At 47.1% G+C, this 26,828-nt stretch overlaps 1 protein-coding gene across 1 annotated transcript in view; it reads left to right on the plus strand.

Annotated features, from left to right (window-relative positions):
* Nucleotides 1-26,828, plus strand: part of unm_hu7910 (un-named hu7910) — a 397,894-nt gene that overhangs the window by 250,203 nt on the left and 120,863 nt on the right. Inside the window, 3 exon segments of the mRNA XM_070891910.1 lie at nucleotides 4,672-4,680; nucleotides 14,707-14,720; nucleotides 19,473-19,558. Coding sequence (XP_070748011.1) covers nucleotides 4,672-4,680; nucleotides 14,707-14,720; nucleotides 19,473-19,558 — 109 coding nt within the window.

Raw genomic sequence — 26,828 nt, forward strand, 5'->3', positions numbered from 1 at the left:
CTGCCAATCAACTGGGCTGCTTTGTCCTGGATGGTGTCAAGCTTCTTGAGTGTTGTTGGAGTTGCACTCATCCAGGCAAGTGGAGAGTATTTCACCACACTCCTGACGTGTCTTGTAGATTGTGGGGAAAGGCTTTGGGGAGTCAGGAGGCAAGACATTCAACGCAGAATACCCAGCCTCTGACCTGCTCTTGTTGCCACAATATTTATGTGGCTGGTCCAATTATGTTTCTGGTCAATGGTGACCGCCGAGATGTTGATGGTGGGGGATTCAGCGATGGTAATGCCGTTGAATGTCAAGGGAAGGTAGTTAGACTCGCATTTGATGGAGATAGTCATTGCCTGGGACTTGTGTTGCGCGAATGTTACTTGCCACTTATCAGCGCAAGCCTGAATGTCGTCAAGGTCTTGCTGCATGCGGGCATGAACTGCTTCATTATCTGAGTAGTTGCAAATGGAACTGAACACATCGCAATCATCAGCGAACATCCTCGACTGCATGATGGAAGGACGGTCATTGATAAAGCAGCTGAAGATGTTCGGGCTTCGGACACTTCCCCGAGGAACTCCTGCAATGATGTCCTGGAGATGAGATGATTGACCTCCAACAACCACCGTCCTTTGTGCTTGGTATGACTCCAGTGGAGAGCTTTTCCCCTGATTCCCATAGACTTCAATTTTACTAGGGCTCCTTGGTGCCACACTCGGTCAAATGCTGCCTTGATGTCAAAGGCCTCTCCACCTCACCTCACCTCTGGAATTGAGCTCATTTGTCCGTGTTTGAACCAAGGCTGTAATGAGGTCTGGAGCCGAGTGGTCCTGGCAAAACCCAACTGAACATCAGTGAGCAGGTTATTGGTGAGTAAATGTTGCTTGATAGCACTCTTGACGACACCTTCCATCATTTTGCTGCTGATTGAGAGAAGACTGAAGGGGTGGTAATTGGCCAGATTGGGTTTGTCCTGCATTTTGTGGACAGGACATACCTGAGCAATTTTTCAAATTGCCGGATAGATGCCAGTGTTATAGCTGTACTGGAACAGCTTGGCTAGAGGCACTGCTAGTTCTGGAGCACAAGTATTCAGCACAACAGCCGGGATGTCATCTGGGCCCATAGACTTTGCTGTCTCCAGTTTCTTGATATCACGTGGAGTGAATAGAATTGGCTGAAGACTGGCTTCTGTGATGGTGGGGACTTCAGTAGGAGGCCGATATGGATCATCCACTCGGCACTTCTGGCTGAAGATGGTTGTAAACTCTTCAGCCTTGTCTTTTGCACTCACGTGCTGGACTCCGCCATCATTGAGGATGGGGATATTCATAGAGCCTCCTCCTCCCATTAGTTGCTAATGGTGCACCATCATTCACGACTGGCTGTGGCAGGACTACGGAGCTTTAATCTGATCCGTTGATTGTGAGATTGCTTAGCCCTGTCTATAGCATGCTGCTTCTGCTTTTTAGCATGCATATAGTCCTGTGTTTCAGCTTCCCTAGGTTGGCATCTCATTTTTAGATATGCCTGGTGCTGCTCCTGGCATGCTCCGTTGCACTCCTCATTGAACCAGGGTTGGTCCCCTAACTTGATGGTAATGGTAAAGTGAGGGATATGCCAGGACATGAGATTACAGATTGCTGCTATTGATGCCTCCCAATGTCTCATGGATGCCGAGTTTTGAGCTGCTGGATTTGTTCTGATCTATCCCATTTGGCATGGTGGTAGTGCCACACAAAATGATGGAGGGTGTCCTCTGTGAAGAGGGACCTTTTTGTCTACCTAGAGGCTGTGCGGTGGTTACTGCTACCACTGCTGTTCTAGACAGATGTATCTGCGATAGGTAGGTTGGTGAGTGTTGTACAACTTTCTTGCTCTTTTCACTTCGTTGCTGTAAATAATTACATACACACTCAGTTGTAGTAAAGGCAAGATCAGGTCTTTTATTTAGACATTCATACTATACAAACCAAGTATGAAAGTTACTGAGACACTTCACAAAGGCATATCTTCCAATTTCCATGGCTGCTTGTGACATATACACCTTCTGAGATTCCAGTGTCTAATGTCGAATGTGTGTGTGTCAAACTTTCATCTTTGTACCAAAAAACTTTTGAACTTTGCATAGTACATTTATACAATTAACATGCAGACGATGTAGAATCAAAATGGCATTGTCCTGAAATCACGACTAACTGCTTTCTGAACTACTATCCACAAACCAGATCATACTTAACATACAGACGATGTCATCAGATTATTATTCGTACAGTAACAAAGGTGCACTCAAATACTTTGGCATACAAATAAATGACCAGCTACTCATTTCAATGGCTAAATGGCTCCAAATCGTCTAGCAGCCTGTTTTAATCCAATCTTGACTCTCCCAACTTTTAACACTTTCGATACGCGGCCAAAGCAAAGCATTTCAGAAATGCGGGCTTGTGCTGCCACATTCCCCCACTTCTTCTCTTAGCCTCTCTGCAGGCCTTATCTGGGTAACATTTGAGCTCGTTCAACAGCATTCTCCAATTGTAGGCCTTGTTTTTGAGCACACCATCCGTAATAAATCAAAATGACCAGCACAATCAACTGAAACAGCACCAGCATGAGGACAGGGTGTATCATTGTGTTCATCACGCCTGTTGCTGTCCGGCCCCATCCGAACAATGACTCACACCAGCTTACATGTCCAATCTGATCCAAAGTTGTGCGAACGTTCTCGATTTCCGCAGTGCGATGGTTAATGGCCACAACAATTACTTGATTCAAACTCTGTAGCTGTTGAAATCTTGTATTCCATTTCCGCATTTCCTTCTTCCAAATAGTAGCACGATTAGGGCCAAAGTAGGGTTGCTGCAGACTCAGATTCTCAGGATGCCATTTTAAAGTCCGTTGGTCTGTGATCACCTTATCCATTTTTACTTGTCAACTTTCAATTTTTGATGTTTTCTACTGAATTCCATGCTTTTTACATTCAGAAATGTAAACTCGCAATCAGTGTCTTCGACCAAGTCTGTTCCCCTCTGCACATTTTTCAACCATTTCCTTTGCTTTGTGGAAGAAGTGTAACAACGTAGAGTAAAGGATGTCGGAAATGCTGAATAGTCAGTCGAGAGTTTCAGTTCACTTCGGAACTGCTGTAATTTCCTCTCGACATTTGCAATGCTTCAACTTCTATTTCGCATCCTTTAAGATCATGTTTATAACATAAAAACATAGAAAATAGGTGCAGGAGTAGGCCATTCGGCTCTTCGAGCCTGCACCACCATTCGATAAGATCATGGCTGATCATGCCCTCAGTACCCCTTTCTGCTTTCTCTCTATACCCCTTGATCCCTTGAGCAGTAAGGGCCATATCTAACTCCCTCTTGAATATATCCAATGAACTGGCATCAACAACTCTCTGCGGCAGGGAATTCCACAGGTTAGCAACTCTCTCAAGTGAAGAAGTTTCTCCTCATCTCAGTCCTAAATGGCCGACCCCTTTTCCTAAGACTGTGTTCCCTGGTTCTGGACTTCCCCAACATCGGGAACATTCTACCCGCTTCTAACCTGTCCCGTCCCGTTAGAATCTTATGTTTCTATGAGATCCCCTCTCATCCTTCTAAACTCCAATATATAAAGGCCCAGTTGATCCAGTCTCTCCTCATATGTCAGTCCTGCCATTCCTGGAATCAGTCTGGTGAACCTTCGCTGCACTCCCTCAATAGCAAGAACGTCCTTCCTCAGATTAAGAGACCAAAACTGAACACAATATTCCAGGTGAGGCCTCACCAAGGCCCTGTACAACTGCAGTAAGACCTCCCTGCTTCTATACTCAAATCCCCTAGCTATGAAGGCCAAAATGCCATTTGCCGCCTTCACCGCCTGCTGTACCTGCATGCCAACTTTCAATGACTGATGAACCATGACACCTAGGTCTTGTTGCACCCCCCCTTTTCCCAATCTGCTGCCATTCAGATAATATTCTGTCTTCGCGTTTTTGCCCCCAAAGTGGATAACCTCACATTTATCCACATTGTACTGCATCCTGCCATGCATTTGCCCACTCACCTAGCCTGTGCAAGTCACCCTGCAGCCTCCTAGCGTCCCCCTCACAGCTCACACCGCCACCCAGTTTAGTGTCATCTGCAAACTTGGAGATATTACACTCAATTCCTTCATCCAAATCATTGATGTATGTTGTTAAGAGCTGGGGTCCCAGCATTGAGCCCTGCGGCACTCCACCAGTCACTGCCTGCCATTTTGAAAAGGACCCATTTATCCTGACTCTCTGCTTCCTCTCTGCCAACCAGTTCTCTATCCACATCAGTATATTACCCCCATACCATGTGCTTTGATTTTGCACATCAATCTATTGTGTAGGACTTTGTCAAAAGCCTTTTCATAGTCCAAATACACCACATGCACTGGTTCTCCCTTGTCCACTCTACTAGTTACATCCTCAAAAAATTGCAGAAGATTTGTCAAGCATGATTTCCCCTTCATAAATCCATGCTGACTTGGACCGATCCTGTCACTGCTTTCCAAATGCGCTGCTATTTCATCCTTAATAATTGATTCCAACATTTTCTCCACCACTGATGTCAGGCCAACCGGTCTATAATTCCCCGCTTTCTCTCTCCCTACCTTTTTAAAAAGTGGTGTTACATTAGCTACCCTCCAGTCCATAGGAACTGATCCAGAGTCGATAGACTGTTGGAAAATGATCACCAATGCATCCATTATTTCTTGGGCCACTTCCTTAAGTACTCTAGGATGCACACTATGAGGCCCCGGGGATTTATCGGCCTTCAATCCCATCAATTTCCCGAACACAATTTCCCACCTAATAAGGATATCCTTCAGTTCCTCCTTCTCACTAGACACTCGGTCCCCTAGTACTTCCAGAAGGTTATTTGTGTCTTCCTTCGTGAAGACAGAACCAAAGTATTTGTTCAATTGGTCTGCTGTTTCTTTGTTCCCCATTATAAATTCACCTGAATCTGACTGCAAGAGACCTACGTTTGTCTTCACTAATCTTTTTCTCTTCACATATCTATAGAAGCTTTTGCAGTCAGTTTTTATGTTCCCGGCAAGCTTCTTCTCGTACTCTATTTTCCCCCTCTTAATTAAACCCTTTGTCCTCCTCTGCTGAATTCTAAATTTCTCCCAGTCCTCAGGTTTGTTGCTTTTTCTGGCCAATTTATATGCCTCTTCCTTGGAGTTAACACTATCCTTAATTTCCCTTGTTAGCCATGGTTAAGCCACCTTCCCCATTTTATTTTTACTCCAGATAGGGATGTACAATTGCTGAAGTTCATCCATGTGATCTTTAAATGTTTGCCATTGCCTATCCACCGTCAACCTTTTAAGTATCATTTGCTGGTCTATTCTAGCCAATTCACACCTCAAACCATCAAAGTTACCTTTCCTTAAGTTCAGGACCCTAGTTTCTGAATTAACTGTATCACTCCATCTTAAAGAATTCTACCATGTTATGGTCACTCTTCCCCAAGGAACCTTGCACAACAAGATTGCTAATTAGTCCATTCTCATTACACAGCACCCAGTCTAGGATGGCTAGCTCCCTAGTTGGTTCCTCGACATATTGGTCTAGAAAACCATCCCAAATACACACTAGGAAATCCTCCTCCACCGCATTGCTACCAGTTTGGTTAGCCCAATCAATATGTAGATTAAAGTCACCCATGATAATTGCTGTACCTTTATTGCATGCATCCCTAATTTCTTGTTTGATGCTGTCCCCAACCTTATTACTACTGTTTGGTGGTCTGTACACAACTCCCACTAGCATTTTCTGCCCCTTGGTATTCCGTAGCTCCACCCATACCGATTCCATATCATCCAAGCAAATGTCCTTTCTTACTATTGCATTAATTTCCTCTTTAACCAGCAATGCCACCCCGCCTCCTTTTCCTTTCTGTCTATCCTTCCTAAATGTTGAATACCCCTGGATGTTGAGTTCCCAGCCTTGGTCACCCTGGAGCCATGTCTCCGTGATGCCAATTACATCATACCCGTTAACTGCTATCTGCGCAGTTAATTCGTCCACCTTATTCCGAATACTCCTTGCATTGAGGTACAGAACCTTCAGGCTTGTCTTTTTAACACACTTTGCCCCTTTAGAATTTTGGTGTAATGTGGCCCTTTTTGCTTTTTGTCTTAGGTTTCTCTGCCCTCCACTTTTACTTTTCTTCTTTCTATCTTTTGCTTTTGCCCCAATTCTACTTCTCTCTGTCTCCCTGCATAGGTTCCCATCCTGCTGCCATATTAGTTTAACTCCTCCCCAACAGCACTAGCAAACACTCCCTCTTGGACATTGGTTCCGGTCCTGTCCAGGTGCAGACCGCCCGGTTTGTACTGGTCCCACCTCCCCAGAACCGGTTCCAGTGTCCCAGGAATTTGAATCCCTCCCTTGTGCACCACTCCTCAAGCCACGTATTCATCTGAGCTATCCTGCGATTCCTACTCTGACTAGCACGTGGCACTGGTAGCAATCCTGAGATTACTACTTTTGAGGTCCTACTTTTTAATTTAGCTCCTTGCTCCCTAAATTCGTCTTGTAGGACCTCATCCCGTTTGAACTTTTCACTGAACAGCTCATCAGTTCTGAGACAGCCCATTCCTGCAGAAACTTTAAATGATTCTGAGCAAGTTTCTCCCACTGCTTTCATTTCTGACTGTTCAGTAACTGCTCCTCGTGCATCTGGGGTACCGTCTCTGAAAAGGGTAATCCCCTTCCTACACCTCACGCTTCATTTGTCCGGCAGACCCTGTGTCAATTACCCGCTGCCCTTCCACACACGCCTCGATAAGGATATGGCCACCCCTATTGTTGTGTATCTGTAAAGCATGCACTCCCATGTTCTGCCATCAGGGAGCGCATCCCCTCAGTCCCAAGGGAGCCCGGCATCGCTTGGGAGCACTGTATATAAGCCAGCCCCTAAGGCCTGTTCCTCACTCTGGAGTGTCTCAATAAAGACTGAGGTCACTATTACTTTAACCTCCCTGTGTGCAGGCTCATCTGTGTTAGGAACACAACACCTGGCGACGAGTATACGAATCAAACGCAAAGATGCAGCAAACTGTGGGCATCCTGGAGAAGTTCTCGGAGGGTGAGGACTGGGAAGCCTATGTCGAACGGCTAGACCATTACTTTGTAGCTAACGAGCTGGACGGAGAAGGAAGCGCTGCACAAAGGAGAGCGGACCTCCTCACGGTCTGCGGAGCACCGACCTACAGCCTCATGAAGAATCTTCTGGCTCCAGTGAAACCCACAGATAAGTCTTATGAGGAGCTGTGTACACTGGTTAGGGAGTATCTTAACCCGAGGGAGAGCGTGCTGATGGCGAGGTATCAGTTCTACACGTGCCAGCGATCTGAAGGTCAGGAAGTGGCGAGCTACGTCACCAAGCTACGGTGACTTGCAGGACAATGTGAGTTTGATGGCTACCTGGAGCAAATGCTCAGACTTTTTTGTACTGGGCATTGGCCACGAGACCATCCTACGAAAACTTTTGACTGTAGAGACACCAACCCTCATGAGTAAAAAGATGTTTGAGAGACTGTGGTGCAACAAGGCACTCAGACCAGCCCTGAGCCCCATCCACACAAAACTGAGAACATACACCAAAGAGCTCATCACTGTCCTGGGCAGCACCATGGTCAAGGTCACCTACGAGGGCATAGTGCACGAACTGCCACTCTGGATTGTCCCGGGCGATGGCCCCACACTGCTTGGAAGGAGCTGGCTAGGCAAAATCCGCTGGAACTGGGATGACATCTGAGCGCCATCACATGTCGATGCGGCCTCATGTACCCAGGTTCTTAACAAATTTTCTTCCCTTTTTGAGCCAGGCATTGGAAACTTTTCCGGGGCGAAGGTGCGGATCCACTTGGTCCCAGAGGCATGACCCATTCACCATAGGACGCAAGCGGTACCTCACATGATGAGGGAGAGAGTGGAAATCAAGCTGGACAGGCTGCAACGCGAGGGCATCATCTCCCCAGTGCAATTCAGCGAGTGGGCCAGCCTAATTGTTCCAGTACTCAAAAGTGATGGCACGGTCAGGATTTGCGGCGATTATAAAGTAACTATTAATCGTTTCTCGCTACAGCACCAATACCCGCTACCTAAGGCAGACGACATATTTGCGATGCTGGCAGGAGGCAAGATGTTCACCAAGCTCGACCTGACTTCTGTCTACATGACGCAGGAGCTGGAGGAGTCTTCGAAGGGCCTCACCTGCATCAACATGCACAAGGGACTGTTCATCTACAACAGATGCCCGTTTGGAATTCGGTTGGCTGCAGCGATCTTCCAGAGAAACATGGGGAGCCTACTCAAGTCGGCACCATACACGGTGGTTTTTCAGGACGACATATTGGTCACGGGTCGGGACACCGTCGGCACCGACAGAATCTGGAGGAGGTCCCCCAGCGACTGGATCGCATAGGGCTGCGGCTGAAGAGGTCGAAATGCGTCTTCATGACGACAGAAGTGGAGTTTTTGGGGAGAAAGATCGCGGCAGACGGGATTCGGCCCACAGACGTCAAGACAGAGGCTATCAGGAATTGCGCCCAGGCCACAGAACGTCATGGAGCTGTGGTCGTTCCTGGGACTCTTCAACTATTTTGGTAACTTCCTGCCGGGGTTAAGCAGCCTCTTAGAGCCCCTACATATGTTATTGCGTAAAGATGAGAACTGAATATGGGGAAAAAAAACAAGTAATTGCTTTTGAGAAAGCCAGAAACATTTTATGCTCCAAAAGGCTGCTTGTATTGTATAATCCGTGTAAAAGACTTGTGCTAGCATGTGATGCGTCGTCGTACAGAGTCGGGTGTGTATTACAACAAGCTAACATTGCGGGAAAGTTGCAACCCTGTCGCCTATGCCTCCAGGAGCTTGTCTAAGGCTGAGAGGGCCTACAGCATGATTGAGAAAGAGGCATTAGCGTGTGTGTTCGGGGTAAAGAAAATGCATCAGTACCTGTTTGGCCTCAAATTTGAGCTGGAAACCAATCACAAGCCCCTCATATCCCTGTTTGCTGAAAACAATGGGATAAATACTAATGCCTCAGCCCGCATACAAAGGTGGGCACTCGCGCTATCAGCGTATAACTATACCATCTGCCACAGGCCAGGCACTGAGAACTGTGCGGATGCTCTCAGTCGGTTACCATTGCCCACCACGGGGGTGGAAATGGCGCAGCCCGCAGACTTGTTGATGGTCATGGAAGCGTTTGAAAATGATAAATCACCTGTCACGGCCCGCCAGATTAGGACTTGGACCAGCCAAGATCCTCTGCTGTCCCAAGTAAAAAACTGTGTACTGCATGGGAGCTGGGCCAGCATCCCCGTTGAAATGCAAGAGCTAATCAAGCCGTTCCAGCGGCGAATGGACAGCTCGTCCTTTCAGGCAGAGACTGCCTGTTGTGGGGTAACCGTGTAGTGCTACCCAAAAAGGGCAGGGAGACGTTCATCTCGGATCTCCACAGCACACACCCGGGTTTAGTAATGATGAAAGCGATAGCCAGATCCCACGTGTGGTGGCCCGGTATCAACTCTGACTTAGAGTCCTGTGTACGACAATGCAACGTGTATGCTCAGTTGAGCAACACGCCCAGAGAGGCACCACTAAATTTGTGGTCCTGGCCCTCCATGGCCATGGTCGAGGATCCATGTCGACTATGTGGGCCCGTTTCTCGGTAAAATGTTCCTGATGGTGGTGGATGCTTTTTCAAAATGGATTGAATGTGAAATAATGTAGTGAAGCACCGCCACCACCACCATTGAAAGCCTGAGGGCCATGTTTGCCACTCACGGCCTGCCTGACATACTGGTCAGTGACAACGGGCCATGTTTTACCAGTGCCGAATTTAAAGAATTCATGACCTGCAATGGGATAAAATATGTCACCTCGGCCCCGTTTAAACCAGCCTCCAATGGGCAGGCAGAGCGGGCAGTGCAAACCATCAAACAGAGCCTTAAACGAGTCACAGAAGGCTCATTCCAAACCCGCCTGTTCCGAGTACTGCTCAGCTATCGCACGAGACCTCACTCGCTCACGGGGATGCCCCCGGCTGAGCTACTCATGAAAAGGACACTTAAAACCAGACTCTTGCTGGTTCACCCCAACCTGCATGATCAGGTAGAGAGCAGGCGGCAGCAGCAAAATGTAAACGAAGGTCGCGTCACTGTGTCACGGGAAATTGATCTGAATGACCCTGTGTATGTGCTAAACTATGGACATGGTCCCAAGTGGATCGCGGGCACGGTGATAGCTAAAGAAGGGAGTAGGGTGTTTGTAGTCAAACTAGACAATGGACAAATTTGCAGAAATCACCTGGACCAAACGAGGCTGCGGTTCACAGACTGCCCTGAACAACCCACAGCAGACACAACCTTTTTCGAGCCCACAACACACACCCAAAGGATCAACGACACCACCCTGGACCAGGAAATTGAACCCATCACGCCCAACAGCCCAGCAAGGCCAGGCGCACCCAGCAGCCCTGCAGGGCCAACAACACGCCAGCCCAGCGAGGGCACAGCCAACACACCAGAACAGACATTTGTACCGAGGCGGTCCACCAGGGAAAGAAAGGCTCCCGACCGCCTCACCTTGTAAATAGTTTTCACTTTAACTTTGGGGGGGAGTGATGTTGTGTATCTGTAAAGCATGTACTCCCATGTTCCGCCACCAGGGAGCGCATCCCCTGAAGTCCCAAGGGATCCCAGCATCCCTTGGGAGCACTGTATATAAACCGGCCCCTAAGGCCTGTTCCTCACTCTGGAGTGTCTCAATAAAGACTGAGGTCACTGTTACTTTAACTTCCCTGTGTGCAGCCTCATCTGTGTTAGGAGCACAACACCTATCCTGAAGTAAGGGTCCTAAAGAAATGACGTGTGGTTGAAGCACGGCATCCCTATAGCAATTCCCCCTCACCTGCAGAATCAACCCTTGACCTCACCAACTGAACTGAGCTATCATCCCTGTCTGTGACTCTAGCTTCTCCTTCCTGATTCTTCAACTTTTCTCAATTTTTCTAATTCTTTAGCCAGTCTATCCCTGTCCTCTATCGACTGACAGTCGGGATCCAGGCACCACCTGGTCCTGCTCCTTTCATGCGACTCCTCGTAAGATTTATCCACTCAGGCTCTTCTGCCTTCCATCGCTGTAACCCTTGTCTTACTTCCATGACTGGGATACCTGCAACTCTCTGATACAAGCTTTCTACCCTTGCCAACCATTTATCAAAACTTTCGTCCCCGTCCCAGGCATCTACTTCCAGAACTACTGAAGGCGGTAGGAGTGTCAAAATTATCTCTGTGTGTATCATCCCCGTAATGACTGATATCAATCCAATTAATTCCCATACTTTTATACAACTGTAATATACGTTTCCCGTTTCCCTGGGCCCTTCCCCTTTTAATAAAATGCAAGCTGCTTTATTAACTGTGGCTCTGAGTGAGCACCGAAGATTGCAGCTATTATTCTACCAAGCAGAGCCCTGGAAGTTGTTTCAAAACCTACAACCTTTTCCTGGTGATTCCCTAAAGCTCGCAGAATCGGGTGAACCCTCTTTTCCAATGTGTTCCCTGACTGCCACCATCCCAGAATATTACACCACCATTGGGCAAACTTATTAAGGTCCCACTTCACTGCACTCTCATGACCTGTAACACACCAGAACAGACATTTGTACCGAGACGGTCCACCAGGGAAAGAAAGGCTCCCGACCGCCTCACCTTGTAAATAGTTTTCACTTTGACTTTGGGGGGGGAGTGATGTTGTGTATCTGTAAAGCATGTACTCCCATGTTCCGCCACCAGGGAGCGCATCCCCTGAAGTCCCAAGGGATCCCAGTCGTCAGTGTCCCTGACGACTATATTTGCAGGAAGTGTGTCCACCTCAAGCTCCTGACGGTCCGCGTTGCGGAGTTGGAGCTGAGGGTGGATTCACTCTGGAGCATCCACGATGCTGAGAATGACGTGAGTATCACGTGTAGCGAGTTGGTCGTACCGCAGGGAAAGGGTCCACAGCCAGATAGGGAATGGAAGACCAACAGGAAGAGCAGTGCAAGGAAGGTAGTGCAGGAGTCCCCTGTGGTCATCCCCCTGCAAAACAGATACACTGCTTTGGGTACTGTTGAGGGGGATGACTCATCAGGGGAGGGCAGCAGCAGCCAAGTTCATGGCACCATGGCTGGCTCTGCTGCACAGGAGGGCAGGAAAAAGAGTGGGAGAGCAATAGTGATTGGGGATTCAATGGTGAGGGGAATAGATAGGCGTTTCTGCGGCCGCAACCGAGACTCCAGGATGGTATGTTGCCTCCCTGGTGCAAGGGTCAAGGATGTCTCGGAGCGGGTGCAGGACATTCTAAAAAGGGAGGGAGAACAGCCAGTTGTCGTGGTGCACATTGGTACCAACGACATAGGTAAAAAAAGGGATGAGGTCCTACGAAACGAATTTAAGGAGCTAGGAGCTAAATTAAAAAGTAGGACCTCAAAAGTAGTAATCTCGGGATTGCTACCAGTGCCACGTGATAGTCAGAGTAGGAATCGCAGGATAGCGCAGATGAATACGTGGCTTGAGCAGTGGTGCAACAGGGAGGGATTCAAATTCCTGGGGCATTGGAACCGGTTCGGGGGAGGTGGGACCAGTACAAACCGAACGGTCTGCACCTGGGCAGGACCGGAACCAATGTCCTAGGGGGAGTATTTGCTAGTGCTGTTGGGGAGGATTTAAACTGATATGGCAGGGGGATGGGAACCAATGCAGGGAGACAGAGGGAAACAAAAAGGAGGCAAAAGCAAAAGACAGAAAGGAGATGAGGAAAAGTGGAGGGCAGAGAAACCCAAGGCAAAGAACAAAAAGGGCCACTGTACAGAAAAATTCGAAAAGGACAAAGAGTGTTAAAAGAACAAGCCTGAAGGCTTTGTGTCTTAATGCAAGGAGTATCCGCAATAAAGTGGATGAATTAACTGTGCAAATAGATGTTAACAAATATGATGTGATTGGGATTACGGAGACGTGGCTCCAGGATGATCAGGGCTGGGAACTCAACATCCAGGGGTATTCAACATTCAGGAAAGATAGAATAAAAGGAAAAGGAGGTGGGGTAGCATTGCTGGTTAAGGAGCAAATTAAGGCAATAGTTCGGAAGGACATTAGCTTGGATGATGTGGAATCTATATGGGTAGAGCTGCAGAATACCAAAGGACAAAAAACGTTAGTGGGAGTTGTGTACAGACCTCCAAACAGTAGTAGTGATGTTGGGGAGGGCATCAATAATGGGTGACTTTAATATGCACATAGATTGGGTTAACCAAACTGGAAGCAATATGGTAGAGGAGGATTTCCTGGAGTGCATAAGGGATGGTTTTTTAGACCAATATGTCGAGGAACCAACTAGGGGGGAGGCCATCTTAGACTGGGTGTTGTGTAATGAGAGAGGATTAATTAGCAATCTCGTTGTGCGAGGCCCCTTGGGGAAGAGTGACCATAATATGGTGGAATTCTGCATTAGGATGGAGAATGAAACAGTTAATTCAGAGACCATGGTCCAGAACTTAAAGAAGGGTAACTTTGAAGGTATGAGGCGTGAATTGGCTAGGATAGATTGGCGAATGATACTGAAGGGGTTGACTGTGGATGGGCAATGGCAGACATTTAGAGACCGCATGGATGAACTACAACAATTGTACATTCCTGTCTGTCGTAAAAATAAAAAAGGGAAGGTGGCTCAACCGTGGCTATCAAGGGAAATCAGGGATAGCATTAAAGCCAAGGAAGTGGCATACAAATTGGCCAGAAATAGCAGCGAACCCGGGGACTGGGAGAAATTTAGAACTCAGCAGAGGAGCACAAAGGGTTTGATTAGGGCAGGGAAAATGGAGTACGAGAAGAAGCTTGCAGGGAACATTAAGACGGATTGCAAAAGTTTCTATAGATATGTAAAGAGAAAAAGGTTAGTAAAGACAAACGTAGGTCCCCTGCAGTCAGAATCAGGGGAAGTCATAACGGGGAACAAAGAAATGGCGGACCAATTAAACAAGTACTTTGGTTCGGTATTCACTGAGGAGGACACAAACAACCTTCCGGATATAAAAGGGGTCAGAGGGTCTAGTAAGGAGGAGGAACTGAGGGAAATCCTTATTAGTCAGGAAATTGTGTTGGGGAAATTGATGGGATTGAAGGCCGATAAATCCCCAGGGCCTGATGGACTGCATCCCAGAGTACTTAAGGAGGTGGCCTTGGAAATAGTGGATGCATTGACAATCATTTTCCAACATTCCATTGACTCTGGATCAGTTCCTATGGAGTGAAGGGTAGCCAATGTAACCCCACTTTTTAAAAAAGGAGGGAGAGAGAAAACAGGGAATTACAGACCGGTCAGCCTGACATCGGTAGTGGGTAAAATGATGGAATCAATTATTAAGGATGTCATAGCAGTGCATTTGGAAAGAGGTAGTATGATAGGTCCAAGTCAGCATGGATTTGTGAAAGGGAAATCATGCTTGACAAATCTTCTGGAATGTTTTGAGGATGTTTCCAGTAGAGTGGACAAGGGAGAACCAATTGATGTGGTATATTTGGACTTTCAGAATGCTTTCGACAAGGTCCCACACAAGAGATTAATGTGCAAAGTTAAAGCACATGGGATTGGGGGTAGTGTGCTGACATGGATTGAGAACTGGTTGTCAGACAGGAAGCAAAGAGTAGGAGTAAATGGGGACTTTTCAGAATGGCAGGCAGTGACTAGTAGGGTACCGCAAGGTTCTGTGCTGGGGCCCCAGCTGTTTACACTGTACATTAATGATTTAGATGAGGGGATTAAATGTAGTATCTCCAAATTTGCGGATGACACTAAGTTGGGTGGCAGTGTGAGCTGCGAGGAGGATTCTATGAGGCTGCAGAGCGACTTGGATAGGTTAGGTGAGTGGGCAAATGCATGGCAGATGAAGTATAATGTGGATAAATGTGAGGTTATCCACTTTGGTGGTTAAAAACAGAGAGACAGACTATTATCTGAATGGTGACAGATTAGGAAAAGGGGAGGTGCAAAGAGACCTGGGTGTCATGGTACATCAGTCATTGAAGGTTGGCATGCAGGTACAGCAGGCGGTTAAGAAAGCAAATGGCATGTTGGCCTTCATAGCGAGGGGATTTGAGTACAAGGGCAGGGAGGTGTTGCTACAATTGTACAGGGCCTTGGTGAGGCCACACCTGGAGTATTGTGTACAGTTTTGGTCTCCTAACCTGAGGAAGGACATTCTTGCTATTGAGGGAGTGCAGCGAAGGTTCACCAGACTGATTCCCGGGATGGCGGGACTGACCTATCAAGAAAGACTGGATCAACTGGGCTTGTATTCACTGGAGTTCAGAAGAATGAGAGGGGACCTCATAGAAACGTTTAAAATTCTGACGGGGTTAGACAGGTTAGATGCAGGAAGAATGTTCCCAATGTTGGGGAAGTCCAGAACCAGGGACACAGTCTAAGGATAAGGGGGAAGCCATTTAGGACTGAGATGAGGAGGAATTTCTTCACCCAGAGAGTGGTGAACCTGTGGAATTCTCTACCACAGAAAGTTGTTGAGGCCAATTCACTAAATATATTCAAAAAGGAGTTAGAAGAAGTTCTTACTACTAGGGGAATCAAGGGGTATGGTGAGAAAGCAGGAATGGGGTACTGAAGTTGCATGTTTAGCCATGAACTCATTGAATGACGGTGCAGGCTAGAAGGGCCGAATAGCCTACTCCTGCACCTATTTTCTATGTTTCTATGTTTACCCCTACTCGCTCATACCAGGAATCCCCAAAACCACTTAAGGTAGTGTTCCCTTCGCGAGCTTCATAGGGAGCAGAGGAATCATGATTCCTGATCTTGCCTTGTCCATCCAGACGTGCTTCCCCCACTCTCCACATTACCAGAAGGTCGTGTAGTGTGGAGTGTGAAGCATCTGAGGAACCGAAGAGACGTCTAACTGCTCCGCCTCCGTACCTAACGTTGCCACATGAACCACACGAATTCAAGGCTCCAAAGTCGGAGAAGGCAACGGAGGTGCGGAAGGGAATGGTGGGCATTCTCCCTGTCCCTTCATCCCCTTTTCAACTCTCAGACCTGGGGAATCCTCTGAATGCCACCAGGCCTCATCAGTTGCTGTCTCCACTGGGCAACCTAATATCTGTGCCTCGCCATCTCCTGAACAGGACGCGGGGAGGTAGGGGCCCCTTTAACTATGATGTTCGTTCAGGTCTCTGCCATTTTCGCATCCTGCAGCTTACATAATCCTTTCTCTAGCTCTTGATTACGGTTCTGTTCATCGGAAAGATGCTGATCCAATGTCAGAACAGTCCTGGCTGCTCCGAGTGCCTGAAATCGGCAATTCTCTACTTCTTTACTCACTGCTGTTAGCTGCTGTCTGAGTTCTGAGACTTCCCTATTTCTAGCTCTCTTCTAACTTTTGAATCCCCAGCATTAGACACTGCAACACTGATGCTTTTCACTTTTTAACCCAAACACTTTAATCTTTTTTCATTGGACACTCTCCACTAAGGACTGCCGTGACTCTCCCCATCCTCCTGTTATTGTTTCCTGCTCTATCCCGTAAGGTCCCCCTTTCCACTCACTCCACTCATTAAGAAATGACCGGACCTCATCTGGAATATTCCCTGATCCTCCCATTACTAACTGGAGATTCCTTTAAGTCACGACAACTAAGAGAATGCTCACCCCTCGAACTGATGCGTGGGAAACACTTCTTCGAACAACTCAGCCAACAAACTTTTGAAAATCACGTCGGTGTCACCAATATGTTGTACAGCTGTCTTGCTCTTTTCACTTTGTTGCTTTAAACATCGAATTACATACACACTCAGTTGTAGTAAATAAGGGCAGGATAAGGGCATTTATTCAGACATTCAAGCTATACAAACCAAGTGTGAAAGTTACTGAGACACTTCACAAAAGCAGCTCTTCCAACTTCCATGGCTGCTTATGACACATACACCTTCCGAGATGCTAGTGTCTAATGTCTAATGTGTGTGTCAAACTCTCATCTTTGTACCAAAAAAGCTTTTGAACTTTGCATAGTACATTTATACAATTAACATGCAGATGATGTAGAATCAAAATGGCATTGTCCTAAAATCACGACTAACTGCTTTCTGAACTACTATACACAAACCAGATCATACTTAACATACAGACGATGTCATCAAATTATTATTCGTATAGTAACAAAGGTACACTCAAATACTTTGGCATACAGATAAATGTCCAGCTACTCATTTCAATGGCTAAATGGCTCCATATCGTCTAGCAGCCTGTTTTAATCCAATCTTGACTCTTCCAACTTTTAACCCTTTCAATATCTCCAGACCGTGGCTGAAGCAAAGCATTTCAGAAATGCGGGCTTGAGCTACCACAGTGAGGAAAAGATCAAGTAGATTTTCCGTCGTGTTGGTTCGCTCACCACCTGTTTCAGACCCACTATGTCCTTCAGGATTTGGCCAGCTCGATCATTAGTGGTGCGACCAAGCCACTCTTGGTGATGGACATTGAAGTCTCCCACCCAGAGTACATTGTGTGTCCTTGCTACCTTCAGTGCTTCTTCCAAGTGGTGTTCATGGTACTGATTCATCAGCTGAGGGAGTGTGATAGGTGGTAATCACAAGGATATTTCCTTGCCCATGCTTGACCTGAAACCATGCGACTTCATGGTGTCCGGAGCCAATGTTGAGGACTCCAAAGACCACTCCCTCCCGACTCTGTACCACTGTGCCACCACCTGTGGTGGATCTGTCCTACCAGTGGGACAGGACATTCCCAGAGATGGTGATGGTAGATTCTGGGACATTAGCTGATAGATATAAATCTCTGAGTATGACTGTCAGGCTATTGCTTGACTAGTCTGTGGGATAGCTCTCCCAATTTTGGCACAAGTCCCCAGATGTTAGTGAGGAGGACTTTGCAGGGTCGACTGGGCTGGGTGTGTCGTTGTCCTGTCCAAAGCTGGTGCCTAGCTTGATGCCAGGTGCTCCGTCAAGTTGTTTTATTCTTGTTTTTTGAAATGGTTTGTTATAATTGAGTGGCTTGCTAGGCCATTTCAGAGGACAGTCAGAGTCAACCACATTGCTGTGGGTCTGGAGTCACAAATAGGCCAGACCAGGTAAGGATGGCAGATTTACACCTTTAAAGGACATGAATGAGCCAAATGGGTTTTTACAACAAGCTGATAGTTTCATGGTCACCATTACTGATACTAGCTTTTAATTCCAGATTTATTTAAAAAATTAACTGAATATAAATTATACAGGGCATAATTTTAAAGCTTGCAGATGACACAAAACTTGAAAATGTAGTAAATAGTGAGGAGGATAGTAACAGACTTCAAGAGGACATAGACAAACTGGTGAAACAGGAATACACATGGCAGATGAAATTTAACACCGAGAAGTATGAAGTGATGCATTTTGCTATGAATATAAACAAAATGGTACAGTTTTAAAGGGGGTGCAGGAATAGAGAGATCTGAGGGTTCACATACACAAATCATTGAGGTGGTGGTTTTTTAAAAAAGATATATGGGATCCTTGGTTTTATAAACAGATTCATAGAGTACAACAGCAAGGAAGTGATGCTAAACCTTTATAAATCACTGGTTAGGCCCCAGCTGGAGTACTGTGGTCAATTCTGGGCATCACACTTCAGCAAGGATGTCAAAGCCTTCGAGTGGGTACATAAGAGATTTACAGGAATGGTACCAGGGATGAGGGACTTCAGTTACATGACGAGACTAGAGAAGCAGAGATTGTTCTCCTTAGAACAGGGAAGGATAAGGAGAGATTTAAGAGGTGTTCAAAATCATGAAGGATTTTGATAGAGTAAATAAGGTGAAACTGTTTCCAGGGCAGGAGGCTTGGTAACCAGAGGAGACAGATTTAAGATAATTGGCAAAAGAACCAGAAGCAAGATGAGTGGGATGGTGGAAATAGATTCAATAATAACTTTCAAAAGATAATTGGATAAATGCTTGAAGGAGAAAAAAATTGTAGGTCTGTGGGGAAAGGGTAGAGGAGTTGGACTAATTGAATAGCTCTTTCAAAGAACTCGCACAGGCATGATGAGCCGAATGGCTTCTTTCTGTGTTGAGTCATGCTATGATTTGGCCCTTATTTTTCCAGAATATAGGCCCTAGATTTCCACGGTGATTGTCCCATCATAATTTGGGCGGAAGATTAGTGGAAAATACCGAGAGAAATGCATAAACAGCCATTTTCAGCCGTTGATACCATATCTCTAGAGATTCTATCAATCTCCTACATATGTTTTGAATGGTGATCAGGAGAGCTCCCGTGGAAATTCGGAGCCCTGCTTTTGTCAGAAATTATAATTATTCTTGATTGGCATGTCACTCATTTACTTTTGTGAATACAAATTTTGCTAACTTTCTTTTGATTAGTTCCAGCTAAGAAAAAGAAACCAAAGCTCCTGAACAAGTTCGATAAGACTATTAAAGCAGAACTGGATACTGCTGAAAAGCTACGCAAAAAGGTGAGCTATAAATTTGTATATTATCTCCGGTCTACCAGGTTCTGAGACTGTACTTTGGCTGATGTGTATTCACATATTTTTGCAATACTATTTGAGGCACTGAAAAAGGCAATGATACTTTTAAATGTGTGATCCTGTCGGAATTTTTTTGCATGCAATACTTTTATTAATGAAGGTGCAGCACAGTTGTTGGGATCTTTGTTTCATTACTATTTGAATAACTAAACCATTACATATGCTTACATAGATTTCTGTGCCATATATCCTATCAGCATATCCCTCTATTCCCTTCTTTCACATATGCTTGTCTAACTCTCCTTAAATGCATCTATATTATTCACTTCAACCACTCCCTGTGGTAGCAAGTTCCATATTAACACCACTCTTTTGCTAACGAGGTTTCTTCTGAATTCCCTATTGGATTTCTTTGTGACTATCATAGATCAATGGCCTCTCGTTATGCTCTTCCCCACAGGTGGAAGCATTCTCTCTGTATCCATTCTATCAAAACTTTTCATAATTTTAAAGAACATATTAGGTCAAACCTCTTGAAAAAAGAGACCCAGCCTGTTCATCCTTTCCTGATATGTATACCCTTGCATTTCTGTTATCATTCTTATAAATCTTCTCTGCACCCTCTCCAGTGCCTCTATATCCTTTTTATAATATGGTGACCAAAACTGTACACAGTACTCTAAGGGCTAGAAATTAGCCAGGATTGTGCCTGTTTTACTGCCATTTTCTCATGGTAAAAGTGTTTTTGGCACTAAAATTTTTCCCCATCATTTTGCTATAATGGCCAGCGGTTTATTGGACCTTTTTTGTGACATCACTCGATGTCAAACGCTCCGCTAGTGCCGTTTTTGAAAAATTGGCCAATACCGTCATTTTTAAAGTCCCCGAAAAAAAAACGCCCAAAAAATGCAAGTTTTACCAGGTCGGATTCACGACAAAACCGGTACACATCGCTGCATTCGCCAGGTGATTACTGCACTGTATGCACGCAGGAAGGACTTCATAAACTTACCAATGACCAGGGAGGCACAGAATGAGAGGGCTTTAGGCTTTGCACGAATTGCTGGCTTCCCCAAGATGCAGACTGTACACACAACGCCCTGCGAGCACCTTTTGAGGATCCAGAGGTTTATCGAAACTGAAAGGGATTCCACTCGCTGAACGTACAGACCATACGCAACACGTCATGGCAGTAAATGCACAATTTCCAGGGAGCATCTGTGATGCTTTCATCTTGCGTGAGAGCACTATCTCACAGCTGTTTGAGCATCAGCCAGAAGGCCAGAGCTGGATACTGGGGGACAAAGGTTACGGACTTGTCACCTAGCTCATGACCCCCTCCACAACCCTCAGACAGAAGCCAAGCATTGCTACAATAACAGCCATATAGCCACATGCAACATTGTCGCGAAGACAATTGGAGTGCTGAAGCAGCGCTTCCAATGCCTGGACCACTCTGGAGGCTCCCTGCAATACTATCCTCAGCAGGTCGCTGAGTTCATTGTGGTGTGCTGCTGCATGCTACACAACTTAGCCATCATGAGGGGACAGGATTTGCCATTGGGGATTGCAGAACCACCTAAGAAGAGGGGGGAGGAGGAGGACGAGGAATCCATGCCACCACCGCCCCCACGCTGACTGGGAGGAGGCCTCGTGGAGCTTTCCCCACTGCAAAAGCCTTGACTCAGCAGCTGATAATTGAATGCTTTGCATGAAGGCTGAACGGCATGTTTGATCATTGACTGCCCACTCTATCCCACCATGTTGACTATTTTCCCTGTTATTCTGCAAATGAGACACTGCGCAAGTTTGATTTAGGTGAAAAAATAAATTTAAATTTATTAAACATTTGTACAGTTGTACATTAATGAAACTTTGTAAATGTTAAGTTAGCAACTTCAATTACATTTTTGAATGTTAAAACTTTTGAAATGTAAACGTTACTTAACAACAACAACAACAACAACAACAAAATAACAACCCCTGCACCAAACCTCCTTCAGCTGCAGCCACCTTTATCCCCCCTCTAATTTGAACGCCCCTGTCCATTCTTACCCTTGCCCACACTCCTACCCCTACTCAAACCCTCTGGTAGTCCCAAGACATTTATTAGCAGCGCGGATAAGGCGCTGCTGTTGGGGGACAGACATAGGAGATACCTTTCGAAGCCCTGGAGAAGCTGGGGCTGTGGAAGGCCCGACTTCTGCATGGTGAGCATGTTGCTCAGCCTCACCACTCACTGGTTTTGTCAGTCCCCATGACATTGAGGACTGGAGTGCCATGAATCGAGACTGTTATATATGCAGACAATAGATATACTCTCTGTGTAGTCACTGTATAGTTGCATAAGATGTTTACCTGATGTACTATCAATAAGGTTTACACTGTGTATATACATGCTGGCACCACTAGAGGGTACAACTGGCGGAGACCGGGGTTTCCTGCCCTGATGGCAGGGGCTGTATAAAAGGGGAGCCACCATGCGGCTGCCTCACTCTGGAGTTACGAATAAAGGACCAAGGTCACTACAGTTTGAGTATAGCACATTGCCTCCTGGAGTCATTCATAGGTACATTACAGACATAATAGAGACCATCAATTGCCGCTGGGCATTGACAGCCTCGGTGTTCTCCTGCATTGCAGATACTAGCTGCGGCATGCACTCCCTTAGCTCCGCAGATAGCGCTGCAATGTTTCCCGAGATCCCACCCATGACCTCGAGGAGCTGTTGGCTGAGCTGGATGCTCTCCCCAGAAAGTCCCACCAAATCCATTTGCTTGTCTGCCTGCCTTTCAGCAGAGCGGCGTTGCCGACTCAGCCTCCGCACAGATGGCATACGGGCTTCTGCCCCGGTTGTGCTTTGCTGGGACCTGGGACCTCGGATGCTGGATAACCATGGAATGTAATGGTGTCCTCCTCCGACGAACTGCTGCCTACAGCTGAAGTCGTTAGTGCCTGCGTGGGCGAAGCCTAGGCCGCAGACAGTACATAACATTGAGCCAACCCAGACCGTGAATTTTGCAGGACTTGCCCTCACTCTCCATCATCATTATCATCATCATAGGCAGTCCCTCGGAATCTAACTGTACAGTCCAATACGAGAATTACAGTCTCTGTCACAGGTGGGACAGACAGTCATTGAGGGAAAGGGTGGGTGGGACTGGTTTGCTGCATGCTCCTTCTGCTGCCTGCACTTGGTTTCTGCTTGCTCTCGGCGATAAAACTCGAGGTGCTCAGCGCCCTCCCGAGTGCATTTCCTCCACTTAGGGCGGTCTTTGGCCAGGAACTCCCAGGTGTTGGTGGGGATATTGCATTTTATCAAGAAGGCTTTGAGGGTGTCCTTGAAACGTTCTTCTGCCCACCTGGGGCTCGTTTGCCATGTAGGAGTTCCAAGTAGAGCACTTGCTTTGGGAGTCTTGTGTCAGACATGCGAACAATGTGACCTGCCCAGAGGAGCAGGTAGAATGTAGTCAGTGCTTCAATGTTGGTGATGTTGGCCTGGTTGAGGACGCTAACGTTGGTGCGTCCGTCCTCCCAGAGGATTTGCAGGATCTTGCGGAGCCATCGTTGGTATTTCTCCAGCGATTTGAGGTGTCTACTGTATATGGTCCATGTCTCTGAGCCATACAGGAGGGCGAGAATCACTACAGCCCTGTAGACCATGAGCTTGGTGGCAGATTTGAGGGCCTGATCTTTGAACACTCTTTTCCTCTGACGGCCGAAGGCTGCAATGCGCACTGGAGGCGGTGTTGTATCTCGTCGTCGATGTGTGCCCTTGTTGGTCAGAGGCTCCCGAGATAGGGGAAGTGGTCCACGTTGTCCAGGGCTGTGCCATGGATTTTGATGACTGGGGCATAATGCTGTGTGGCGGGAACAGGCTGGTGGAGGACCTTTCTCTGACGGATGTTTAGTGTAAGGCCCATGCTTTTGTACGCCTCAGTGAAGATGTTGACTATGACTTGGAGTTCAGCCTCTGAATGTGCGCAGTCGCAAGTGTCATCCGCATACTGTAGCTCGAGGACAGAGGTTGGGACGGTCCTGGAGCTGGCCTGGAAATGACGAAAATTGAACAGGTTCTCACTGGTTCTGTAGTTTAGTTCCACTCCAGCGGGGAGCTTGTTGACTGTGAGCTGAAGCACGGCAGCGAGGAAGATTGTGAGACGAGGGTTGGCGCAATGACGCAACCCTGCTTGACACCGGTCCGGACCTGGATTGGGTCTGTAATGGATCCGTTTGTAAGGATCACAGCTTGCACGTCGTCGTGTAGCAGACAGAGGATGGTGACGAACTTTTGGGGGCAGCCGAAACGGAGGAGGACGCACCATAGTCCCACGCGGTTGACGGTGTCAAAGGCCTTTGTAAGGTCAAAGAAGGCCATGCACAAGTGTTGCTGCTTGTTCCCTGCATTTTTCTTGCAGTTGTCGTGCTGTAAAAATCATGTCCGTTGTACCCCATAGGGGATGAAATTCGTACTCTGACTCTGGGAAGAACTCCTCAGCCACAGGGAGAAGACGGTTGAGGAGGATTCTAGCGCCGACTTTCAAAGAAACATACAGTGCAGAAGGAGGCCATTTCGGCCCATCGTGTCCACGCCAGCCGACAAACAGCCGCACGGCCCTTGGTCAGCAACCTTAAAGGTTATATATAAACCTATGAACGATGACGGAAAGGCAAAACGCACCCACCCCAACCAGTCTGCCTCACACAACTGCGGCACCTCTTATACTGAAACATTCTACATTCCACCCCAACCGGAGCCATGTGATCTCCTGGGAGAGGCAAAAACCAGATTTTTTAAAAACCCAGGCCAATTTAGGGAGAAAAAATCTGGTAAAATTCCTCTCCGACCCATCCAGGTGATTGAAACTAGTCCAGGAGATCACCCCGGCCGTATTCTATTACCTGCAGTACTTAGCATTATATCTGCGCCGTCCAACAAAGGTCATCCAGTCTAATCCCAATTGCCAGCTCTAAGTCTGTAATCCTGCAGGTTACGGCACTTCACGTGCCCATCCAACCATCTCTTAAAAGTGGTGAGGGTTTCTGCATCCACCACTCTTCCAGGCAGCGAGTTCCAGATCCCCACAACCCTCTGCATGAAGAAGCCCCTCTCTCAAACCTTCCACCAATCACCTTAAAACTATGCCCTCTCGTAATAGACCCTTCCACCAGTGGTTGATAACGGAGATTCCTCTCTAATTGCTGCAGTCAGATTTGTCTTCTTTTTAAAAGATGGTCATGATTACTGCATCTCCCAGATCTCCCAGCATGCTCTCCTCCTTCCAGATGAGAGAGATGAGGTCATGCATTCGTGCCAATAGTGCCTCTCCGCCATACTTTTGTGCCTCAGCGGGGATTCCATCTGCTCCCACAGCCTTGTTGGTCTAAGTTGACAGATGGCTTTTTCTACCTCGTGCAGGGCTGGGGTTTTACTGAGATGGTGGCGGGTAGCATGCTGCGGGATGGAGTCGAGGACACGCGAGTCAATAGCAGAGTCTCTGTTGAGGAGATCTTCGAAGTGCTCCTTCCAGCTGTCCTGACTGCCTCGGTGTCCTTGATGAATGTTTCCCCGTTCTTGGCCAGCAGTGGGATGGGGCCTTGGGAATTTGGTCCGTATGTGGTCTTGACTGCAGTGAAGAATCCTCGCACATCATGGCTGTCGGCCAACTGCTGTATCTCTTGTGCTTTCTCCATCCACCATCTGTTCTTTAGATCGCGGTTTATTTGTTGGACCTCGGTCTTAAGCCATCTGTAATGCTGCTTTGCTGCTCCTGAGTTGGGTTGGTGTTGAAGGCTCAGAAATGCCCTGCGCTTGTGATCTATTAGTTCTTGGACCTAACATGCTTATCAAACCAGTCCTGGTGTTTTCTGGTTGAGTGACCGAGTGTCTCTTCGCAGGCACTGGTTATGGAGGCCTGGAGGGCAGTCCAAGCACTGTGGGCATTCTGTGTCTCGGGGTCATCAAGGCACGCCAGGTTAACAGTGAGGCGCTGACTGTAAAGGGCTCTCTTAGCTGGGTCTTTGAGTGCCGCGGCATTGACTTTTTTGCGGCACTGCTTCTGCTGTCGTCGTCGCTTTGGGGCTATGTTGATGTTTATGATGGAATGGATTAGGCGGTGGTCCGTCCAGCAGTCGTCTGCTTCTGTCATGGCTTGAGTAATACGCACATCCTTGCGATCCCTGGCTCGGACGATGACATAGTCGAGCAGGTGTCAGTGTTTGGAGTGAGGGTGTTGCCACGATGCCTTCTACTTGTCCCTCTGGTGTAACAAGGTGTTGGTGCTGACAAGGTCGTGTTCTAGGCATTTTGTCAGGAGTAGTGTACCGCTGGAATTGGTTTTCCCTAACGCCTCTCTTCCGATCATGCCTCCCCAGAGGGCTGTGTCCTTGCCGACCCTGGGTCAGCACCCCTACAGGTAGTCGATCTCTGCAAGGCACCCATCAGACCTGCCACACGACTAAGTGGGACCAGTTTTGCCGCACAGTCGCCTGTTTTCCACTGCTCTCGGCGGTTGTGGGACCACTTTCCCTGCAAAGATGGCGATACAAATTTTTAACAGAGGGCCCTTCTGTTCTTGTGGCAAACACAGGTGGTTATCAAAGCACTTATACCTTACTGTGTGCATTTAATACAGTGCTCTGTTTAATGGCCCTGGTCGCTGCACATGGTTCATCAGGAAAAACATCGAAGTGCAGAAACATCTTTTGAGAGGTCAAAAAGCAGTCTTTATAATGTGTGACGATCATTCGTAACAAATAAAGTGCAACACTAAGCCTAGCAATACCAACATTTGTCACATTTACAATTTAAGTAATTAGAGTGCATAAATAAAAATATTACTTACTCTGACGACCCTGCAATGGTCATTCCACCTCTTCCTGTACTGGATGTTGTCCCGCTGGCCACACACGTTTTATAGCAGATGGGTGTAGTTTTCCAGGACCCTTTCTCGAAATCTCCCCCCATTTGCTTTCTACAGCGGCGATGAGAGCCTCATTTGCATCTTGAGTGAATTTCCTGGCCGCCTTCCTTGCTGAACCACCCTGCATTTTTAGTTTTTGATGAACTCTGCTGATGTTTAAATCCCCTCTCAAAAATGGCTGATTGTGCCCTGGGTGTACTGCGCATGCGTGGGCACACCCTGCACGTGACCAGGAAGGTGCCAGAAGGGAAAAAATTGCCGCATGTGCAGAACGGGCATATTTTTTAATGCCGAAAAATTGAGTTTCGCCGCACACAAGTTTTTGAAAATGG

Source organism: Pristiophorus japonicus, chromosome 1, assembly GCF_044704955.1.
Source record: "Pristiophorus japonicus isolate sPriJap1 chromosome 1, sPriJap1.hap1, whole genome shotgun sequence".
Taxonomy (NCBI): Eukaryota; Metazoa; Chordata; class Chondrichthyes; family Pristiophoridae; genus Pristiophorus; species Pristiophorus japonicus.